We start from the raw sequence: 10,581 nt of genomic DNA on the forward strand, positions 1-10,581 counted from the left end.
TTTTTGTTGTAGGTATGTCTGTTGGTTAGTACTTTGGCCTCGTTCACCAGGGACTTATTACGAATGTCCTGGAGTCATTACAAAAGATACTGAGTTCATGAATGTAATAAACTTATAATTTTTAACACTATGGCAGCGCTTTTTAGCACCAATCAGGACAGTACATGTTGGTTCATTAGAAGGAGAAAAAGCGAGTTCTAGTCATCCCTTGTAAATGGCTGCTGAACAGCGAACTTTATGTCTATTGGGATGGTGTGACTATAACCGATGTTCTTGATAGTGTCGATTACGATAGTCGCTTTTCTTTGAGAAAACGCAAAGTAGTACATCGTTGTGGTAAGTTGTAATCGTTTTGAAGTCATTGTTTTCAGATGACAACCACACAACCGAGGGGCTGAAAGTATCTTTTGCTACAGCACTCGGTTACAAAACACAAATGCACGCGACTATGACACGCTGCAGTGTGGAGCAGAGAAGCCGAATAGGTGAATTGATAAACGCACTCAATCAAATTATTGTTAGGGCTGTCAAACGTAAAATGAACGACTACTTGTGCACCTCTGAAGAACTAGAAGTTACTAAAATGGAAGCTGCATGCGTCCCAGTCGACTTTCCAGTTGTCAAGATTTTGATTAAGAGCTTTTCACCTTTAGCGAAGTAAGTACCTATTGAATATATGTTAATGAAGCATTTAATCGAAAACAGAGCTTTTCTCACCACCGCTTCCATCTACTTCAACGGAATTTAGTAAACTGTAAGTTGAAGTTAATGTAAACATGACAGCAAAAGGTTTCACGATAATGACAGTAAAACACTGAAAATGATTCTGAAAGCAGTCACTGAACTGTCTAGCAAGCTAAATGAACTGACCGCTTACATTAAAAGTTCATCCATGGGTGCGAAGGACAGGTGCAGCGACAACATAGACACCTCAAGTTTAGCATTCCTATTGAAAACACCCGAGGAATTGCGTACTATTGAAACTGCTTTGGAGGGGCACAAGTTTCGTTATCAGTTCGTAAGTAGTAACAGGTGTTTATAAACTTCAAGGTGACCAGATCGTTCGAGGTCGTATGTGATGATCGGAAATCAACCAAAGCATATCTAGCTTACGTGCTGACGCAGGAACTGGCTATTACGTATACCTTACATGGGATTAAAAGTAAACTGGGTATCAGTGATTACAGATTCCACAGTACGATTCAAGGTAAGTTCACATCACAGTATTAATATATTTGTAGATGTTCTGCGTTCACAGCTCCGAAGTGCAACCTATCCAGGACAAGAAATAACACAAGCCATGGATATTGCAGGCCAGACTTTCTTACACGATTCAAGAGATAAAGTAAATAAGCGTGGATGGCCATCCGAAGAGAGGGTGAGCTAAATGCACTTTAGACCTGTGATTAAATAACGGCTTCTGTTTTTACATTAGTTTCTGATAAAAGTTTATTTTGAAGTAATTATTTATTGTCCATCTTATTTTCAGCTGGACTCGTGAGCGTTAACAGACCTGACTGTAGGCTTTTTTATTCAGAATACATTATTGCTGATTTATCGCGACAGACCGGGCTTCGTTACCGATTGTAGTTAAATTGCTTTGGTACTGAGTTTACTGTGCGAAGTTAACAGGGGAAAATGGAATAGGTGAGTACAACCTTTTTGGCTGCTTACTGTTAAATCGCCAGGCCTTTCAGTGCTATCGGTCGAAAATTCTGAAGAAGTCAAAAAATAAATAAGAAAATAAATCGATAATGCAGTAGGATTTGACGGTACAATAAGAGTCTGTCCAGTAATAGTTTAGAGTGATCCTTCTAAAGTTTTAATTAGTTGCAGAAAATAACCGTCAAATATCAATTTATATGAGTCACATACGTGTGATGAAGATTAAATGAATCCGAAAAGATAATTTGTTTGAGTGTAACACAAGATAATGTGTTTTCATTTACAAAATTTGGATGTTTAGAAATAGAGTTTGGGTAGCAGTAAAAGAGAGGGAAAAAAGAATGAACGAAAAGAAAATCTAGTGTGTCAAGGGATCAATCATGATAAGAACTACAATAGATATCAACATAAGTAGACTTTTTATATTTAGACGAAAAGAAAGAAAACAGAATAAAAGTAACGAATAAAATTTCAGAAGTTCGACTTTGCTTTACAGTCAATAAGATAAATATCAGACGTTGTTTATATAAATCATCGGTAATCCTACTGATATTTGACGGGTGGCACAAACTACTTTCTGAAAGAAGGTCATAAAGTAGACTTTTGAGCCGGGTCATAGGTTCACTGCAACGGTGGTTTACTGGGAGTCTGTTTCACATGATTGATAAGCGAATAACGAAGAACTTCCAGTGCCAGTTTGTGTAGGCCCCCGAAATCGCTGGAATATTCTCCTTATTGCGCAGGTTGTGGGATGATATGGTAAGGTACGAAAGGGTGAATGACGAAAAGTAAGAAATACTTAAAGATGCCACAAGCATTCGGCGTTTAACGACATCTTAATCAGTAAAACCTATAATCGAAACGTGCCCACGCAATGAAATCAGAAGTCTAATCTTATAGATTAGGTAGTCATATCAGGACAAATCTACAGTCGTGGAATGGGCTCATTATTCTAGTAGTATATATAAATATGCTAATGCCGACTTAGACCATAATTCTACACGTCCTCGCGCAATATGGGTTAAACTCCTCCATTTCTGTTTTTATCGTGACCAGCTCCTTCATTTTTTGCGTTATTCACCTTCTCTTTTATCATTATTTGTATTCTTGTGGATTCATCCTTTTTTAAAGTTGAGCACAATTATCATTACTATACTGTCTACCACTTCTGAATCTGAACTGGTTCCTTGATGTCAGTGGATCTATAAATGACTGTTTTATCTTTGTTTTACCCAACGTTGCTTTATGCTGGTGGCAGCTTCGGACTGCCATATTTTGGTAGGTACTTTGTGAACTAACTGATTCCGTTCCATGTGGTTGATTAGTTAGTTTAAGGGGCGTTTGCTAGTAATAAGTGGTATTTAATTGTCTCCTACGTGATTACCACTTTCTAGTCAACCTCTTATTTTCGGAACATAATGCATTGGCATGCCATTTTTCGTATTGCTCATTGACTGATATGAATTTCTTCCTTATCTTGACAATTGGGTTTCATGAAAGGTCTGGGAAAGGTGCAATTCTGGTACCAGTGATTTTATTTGCATTTAGATTTTTTTCTCATAGTACCTTTACTGTACACGCTGAAGTAGCTCAAATTGTGGATCCAACAACAGGCAATAATAAATTTAAAGAATGAAGGAACTCATAATTTTGACGAGGATACCAAATTACACAGCTTTAGTTTATTGCATGGATTTGAAGAGATACAGTACATGACGAGATTGAGTTACAATTGATAAGTTCAACGAACGAACTGCTCAGTAGATTGATAAATGATATTAAAACCAAGATTATTTTAAAAATACTCTTGAAAATTCTGTGATCTGAATTGCAATCAAGATTAAGATATTTCTCGTTTTGGGGTTGTGGAGATTGTTGAATTTCATTGAAACTGTGGACCGACAAATGTCAAACCACCACTGAGAACTCTGAGAGCTTTGAGAATTACTATATTAGTAATTATCATTTCTTCACTAGTAAAAAATTTTACCGGTAATTATCGGAGTTCTCCTGAGAAGCCGTAACCAGTAGAGTTCAACCGTGTCGAGTGTAAGGCAGTTAACCACCAAACACAATGGAAGATGGTCATACAATATCGTGGATTGATTGACATTAGACATTGACAGCGTTGGATGTCTGCTCAATGATCTCGAGGTTAAGAGTTTAACTACGAGACGGAGGGTCATGGGTTTGAGTGCAGCATGTGGGATGGTGGACCTGCACTGTCGAGGAGTCCCATACCGTCCAGTGTTTTTAAGTTTCCAATGATAGTCTGATATTGATCGATTCATGATTTAAAAAAGATATTTCTGTCCGAAATTCCGTCCCAATAATCTGAAGTAACAATCAGTTGGCTTCATGTTATGATATAAAATCAGGAAGAAGATAGCTCACTCAATTATGTCATATGAAGACGTACATGTTTATAGATATCTATACCGATTTCCATGGCTTGATACTACATTCGAAGTATAAGGTGTGAACAAAAACAATATATAATTTCTCGCGTAATCACAAGGCAATTTAAAGCTCTTATTGTCTTTTGGCTCACTGGACTCGGAGAGCAATGTTGTGAGGCTATTAACGGCGCATAAACACCGAGACAGTCAAAACTCTGGGTTTAACAACTTCTGGATAAAATACGAGCGAACCAATGGCAAGAACACATGCAATCATCTCAAACAAGTAAGAAACCAATCTCAGAAGTAGACCTAAGAGCTAGATTGTTGCGTTGAAAATTGCAGAATCTAAATAAATGCACTTCTGCCTTACACACGATACACTCTGCTATGCTGTGGGAAAAGACTTCAGTCTTGGCAACAACACTTAGTTTTATGCTCTCATATTCGCCAGGCCAAGGCGCAGTACGTAATACTTGGAATCTGGCACACATAAAGCCTATTTTCAAAGGAGGTCGTTCAGATCACCCCTCAGTCTGGTAGCACTTCTCTCGATAAGTTCTTGATATAAAACGAACTATGTAGCCACTTTCCATTCGTAAAGTTTCTTTCACGCCGACAAAATTTCAGGAAGGATCACTCCTGTATAATCAACCTGTTGACAGCCATGGATAGATGGAAAACCATAGATGGTCGTAAGGGGAAGGGAGATATACTTTGTGCTCCCAAAAGCTTTTTGGTAGGATCACTCATACATGTTTTGTCAAAGTGCTCAGACTGTTGGATACTGAGTTACAATTATTGAGTGGATTTACTTTATATCTTAATAACCAACCTTTTAAGGTCAGGGCACATTAATTTTCTCATGCTACAGAATTTCCTAGTGGGGTCTCTCCAGGACTCAGTAGAGAGACCTCTTTTCTTTCAATTAATATAAATGACCTTCCTCAGAAAGTGTCTAAGTTATCCCTTTCCGCTGGCCAAGTAAACCAATGGAGAGAATTTTGCGACCAACATGATAAGTTGGCAATTCAGGAGGGTTCGACTCGACTTCGAAGTTGGGCGGACAAGAACGTTATTACTTCCGACACTTCAAAGTGTAAAGTGGTTGTTTTAAAACATAATGCAGACTAAGTACACAAATTAACTCCGCCTGTAGCTCCTCTGGGGGTTACTGCCGGTCCCAAGCCCGGGTAAAGGAGGAGGCTTGGGCATGGGGTCAGCGACCCCATCCCGTAGAAAATCAACTCGCTGAAAAAACGCTAACCAGAAAAAATCATTCAAACTTTCCAAACTCTGCCCTGGGAGTAGAAGGAATAATTATGACGTCTCATGATGAAAGCCGAGTTCCTTCGGAAGTCATGAGGCCGATGCACCTTCTTACAACCAGAGCGACAATTTTTATAGGTACATGGAACGTCCGAACAATGTGGGAGACCGGAAGAGTCCTTCAAATCGCTGCAGAAATGAGAAAATACAACCTGGAGGTGCTTGGAATCAGCGAAACACATTGGACGCAGGTTGGACAACAACGACTGTCTTCAGGAGAACTTCTGTTATACTCCGGTCATGAAGAAGAAAATGCCCCACATACACAAGGAGTTGCATTGATGCTGTCCAGAAAAGCACAAAATGCACTTATTGGATGGGAATCTCATGGACCAAGGATCATCAAAGCTTCCTTCAAAACAAAGAGAGAGGGCATTACAATGAACGTCATCCAATGCTATGCGCCTACCAACGACTACGATGAAGACGCTAAAGACCAATTCTACGATAGGCTGCAGTCGATCTTCGAGAAGTGCCCAACCAAGGACCTGACAATTCTGATGGGAGATCTCAATGCTAAGGTTGGAATGGACAACACTGGATACGAAGACGTCATGGGACAACATGGACTGGGAGAAAGGAACGAAAATGGTGAAATATTTGCAAACCTATGTGCCTTCAATAAACTGGTCATAGGTGGCACCATATTCCCACACAAAAACATACACAAAGCCACTTGGATTTCACCGGATCACACTACACGGAATCAAATCGACCATGTCTGCATCAACAAAAAGTTCAGGAGGACGATGGAGGATGTGAGAACCAGAAGAGGAGCTGATATAACATCCGATCATCATTTGCTGGTAGCCAAGATAAAACTAAAACTCAAGAAGCACTGGACAACGGCGCGGACAACATCACAAAAGTTTAATACGATCTTTCTTCGAGATGCTGACAAACTCAACAAATTCAACATAGCCCTCAGCAACAGGTTCCAGGCCTTTCATGATCTACTCAATGAAGAGGGAACTACCATGGAGCGCAACTGAAAAGGTATCAAGGAGGCAACCGTTTCAACATGTCAAGAGGTTCGGGCCAAAAGAAGCACCATCACAAGGAATGGATCACTGTTGGTACACTGGATAAAATTGAAGAAAGGAGGAACAAGAAGGCAGCAATCAATATCAGCCGAACAAGAGCAGAAAAAGCCAAGGCACAAGCCGAATACACAGAGGCAAACAAGCAAGTGAAGAGGAGCATCAGAACCGACAAACGTAAATATGTGGAAGATTTAGCAATGACAGCGGAAAAGGCTGCAAGAGAGGGAAACATGAGACAACTGTATGATACAACAAAGAAACTCTCTGGAAATTACCGTAAGCCAGAAAGACCAGTGAAAAGCAAGGAAGGCAAAGTAATCACCGACATTGAAGAACAACGAAACAGGTGGGTAGAACACTTCAAAGAACTCTTGAATCGACCAGCTCCACTGAACCCACCCAACATCGAAACAGCACCGACAGACCTCCCAATCGATGTTGGCCCACCAACAATTGAAGAGATCAGCATGGCCATTAGACAAATCAAGAGCGGCAAAGCAGCGGGACCAGACAACATCCCGGTAGAGGCACTGAAAGCAAATGTAGCAGCAACTGCAAAGATACTCCACATCCTCTTTAGTAAGATTTGGGACGAAAAACAAGTACCAACAGACTGGAAAAAAGGACTTCTGATCAAGATACCAAAGAAAGGCGATCTCAGCAAGTGCGACAACTACAGGGGCATCACTCTTCTCTCAATGCCAGGAGAAGTCTTCAACAGAGTATTGTTAAACAGGATGAAGGATTCCGTGGATGCCCAACTTCGAGATCAACAAGCTGGATTTCGTAAGGATAGATCGTGCACAGATCAAATCGCAACTCTACGTATCATTGTAGAACAATCAATCGAATGGAATTCATCACTCTACATCAACTTCATCGACTACGAAAAGGCATTTGATAGCGTGGACAGGACAACACTATGGAGGCTTCTTCGACACTACGGCGTGCCTGAGAAGATAGTCAATATCATACGGAACTCCTATGATGGACTAAACTGCCAAATCGTCCACGGAGGACAACTCACCTACTCGTTCGAGGTAAAGACCGGTGTTAGACAAGGTTGCTTACTCTCACTCCTTCTCTTTCTCCTGGTGATAGACTGGATCATGAAGACGTCAACATCTGGAGGAAATCACGGGATACAGTGGGCAGCTAGGATGCAGCTGGACGATTTAGACTTCGCAGATGATCTGGCTATTCGATTACACACGCAACAACAAATGCAGGAGAAAACGACCAGTGTAGCATCAGCCTCAGCAGCAGTAGGTCTCAATATAAACAAAGGGAGAAGCAAGACTCTCCGATACAATACAATATGCACCAATCAAATTACACTTGACGGAGAAGCTTTGGAAGGTGTGGAAACCTTTACATATCTGGGCAGCATCATTGATGAACACGGTGGATCAGATGCAGATGTGAGGGCGCAGACCGGCAAAGCAAGAGCAGCATACCTACAACTGAAAAACATCTGGAACTCAAAACAATTGTCAACCAACACCAAGATTAGAATTTTCAATACAAATGTCAAGACAGTTCTACTGTGTGGGGCGGAGACGTGAACTACGAAAGCCATTATCCAGAAGATACAAGTGTTTATTAACAGCTGTCTACGCAAGATACTTCGGATCAGATGGCCAGACACTATCAGCAACAAGTTACTGTGAGAGACAACAAACCAGATTCCAGCAGAGGAAGAAATCAGGAAGAAGCTCTGGAAGTGGATTTGGCACACTTTGAGGAAATCACCTAATTGCGTCACAAGACAAGCCCTCATATGGAATCCTGAAGGTCAAAGGAGAAGAGGAAGACCAAAGAACACATTACGCCGAGAAATAGAGACAGACATGAGAAGAATGAACAAGAACTGGATAGAACTAGAAAAGAAGGCCCAGGACAGAGTGGATTGGAGAAAGCTGGTCGGCGGCCTATGCTCCATTGGGAGTAACAGGCGTAAGTAAGTAAGTACATAAATTATGGAACTCCAACATAAAGGTGCTCCATTTAGAGTATGGAAATATAGGGTTTCCTCTCACTCCGAAGGGTTGAAAATACACTGGAGTGTGTCCAACGATAAGCCACGAAATCAGTTTGAGGACTCAAATTCAAGCCTTTTGAGGAGCGTCTCAAATAACTGAAACTTAACCCATTGTGATATGAACGTCCCAAAGGCAAGGTTTTAGTGACTTATAGCATCATAAACACTCCTGAAACTTGACATATTCGTAAGGAATCGGGACTACAGTTACAACTCAGGAAACTCCTCTCTAGAAGTATCCCGAGTTGAATAAGATTTAGGAGTGCTGGTTTCCTACGATTTGAAGTCTTACACTAACAGTGACAAAAACACCTTTCGAGCAAACCTTGCACTTGTAACATTGAAGCGCATTTTGAGCCAGTTTGACGGAAGAACTTCCCACATAATCTTCAACGGTTTTATTCGTCCCCATTTAGAATACAGAAACATAGTATTCCCTCCCTCACTTCAAAAGGATAAGGACACTCCGGAGTTTCCAACGGCGAGCCAGGAAATCAGTTCGGGGACTTAAATTCAAACCTTATGAAGAGCGCCTTCAATCACTTAACCTTTACCCGTTGGAGTATAGGCGTCTTAGAGATGACCTTCTTATGACTTACAGTATTCTTAACACTTTTGATCATCCCCTTAAACATCTACTTGAGCTTAGTCCCAACTTAATCCTAAGGGGTAACACCCAGAAACTGGAGACCTAACATAGCAGAACAGACTGTAGACACAACTTTTACTTCATAAGAGTTGTCAAATGCTGGAATTCGCTGCCGACTGAGCTAGTCCAAGCGACTTCCCAGGAGTCCTTTAAGAGGAAACTTGACTTATTCTTAAGGACTAAGGATAACTTATTATGATTTACCAAATTCTTTTTTTCCCTCTATTATCGTTCATATACCTAGGTTTTTGCCTGGAGGTATTGGTGATCCACTGCTACTAGACACGGAAGCCCGTGGAGTGAAAGCTTCTTCTTCCTTTCCATCCACAACCATTTGAACCATTTGAATAGCATTACACTATAATTTACTACTGTTTCTCTTTTCATTGTTTCACATACCCATGTTCCCACCTATAGGCATCGTTGATTTATTTCTGCTAAATGTGGAAGTCTGTTATGGGAGAGCTCCTTCTGTTCCTCCCACAACCATTTGAACAATTCGGATATGTAGGTCACTTAGGTCACAGTATGGCGCGAGTATTGAGATTTTTCACCGCCAGACAGATTCATCTGACAGCTGGTCTTCAAGCTGGAGGATTATTTAGGGCTAGGTTTGTCCACATTGCATAAACTTTTGATTAAAAGACGTCGCCTACCTCCCAGTAACAACGAATGGGGACCATTAACCGATTTGCCTGACTACACTGTCATAGGTTTGTAGCTGGATTGACTAACGTAATATTCAGGAAAGGCTAACCCTCAATTTACAAGCCAAGGGCAAAGACGACGAGCTATTCAGCAATACAAAGTATCTGTAAGTCATTGAATTTGTGTAGATGCAACATCTTATCATGTAGACGAAAATAATCCAATTGATTGGCGAAATGAAAGAAACTCAAGAAAAGTATGTTAAAAATATGGAAATGGAGGAGATCAATACCAAAATATTAAAACAGCAGTGTCTTCGAGAGAAAGGGAATCGAAGTGCATAAATATTTCGTTGACATTGGCAGTTTATAAATATAACTACAAATTATTCTCTTAATATTATTTTCTAACAAACAGCTCTACTCAAATCTTTGTATTTGAGTGCTCTGGTTCTTCAGTATCAATGGTCGATATAGATATTCTTCATTGGGATGTTTGCAACATAGTCTCTTTGATGTACTTCAGTAGTGTTAAACCTTTCGTGTGTAACTGGAAAAGGTCTGTCTAGATTCTAAAGTTCTGCAAAAATTTCAAGTTAGTTAATGGCGTTACTAGGCTTCTGTACCGTTCCCCTCGGTTGTCTTCAGTAATAGTGGTAATATAAATTGCTCTGTGTTAATATTACCTCAATAATATGCCTCTAACATTTAGTTACCTCATTCAGTCTTAAACGACATTATTAAAGCCAAGCGGTCAAGTTTCTCACTTCAAGGACATTTTGAAGACTTCTCTATACTCTTCACTAGC

General features: G+C 40.3%; 1 protein-coding gene across 1 annotated transcript; it reads left to right on the top strand.

Moving 5' to 3' along the window:
- Positions 1 to 448: 448 nt before the first annotated feature.
- On the top strand, positions 449 to 10,118 carry Smp_051110 (hypothetical protein; the record flags this gene model as incomplete). The annotated part of the gene is made up of 8 exons (XM_018798362.1): positions 449 to 657; positions 784 to 1,018; positions 1,051 to 1,207; positions 1,242 to 1,378; positions 9,691 to 9,737; positions 9,772 to 9,839; positions 9,873 to 9,940; positions 9,984 to 10,118. The coding sequence occupies 8 exons, from the start codon at positions 449 to 451 to the stop codon at positions 10,116 to 10,118; spliced, it is 1,056 nt and encodes a 351-aa protein (XP_018653312.1).
- Positions 10,119 to 10,581: the final 463 nt, after the last annotated feature.

This window comes from Schistosoma mansoni, chromosome 6, assembly GCF_000237925.1.
Source record: "Schistosoma mansoni strain Puerto Rico chromosome 6, complete genome".
Taxonomy (NCBI): domain Eukaryota; kingdom Metazoa; phylum Platyhelminthes; class Trematoda; order Strigeidida; family Schistosomatidae; genus Schistosoma; species Schistosoma mansoni.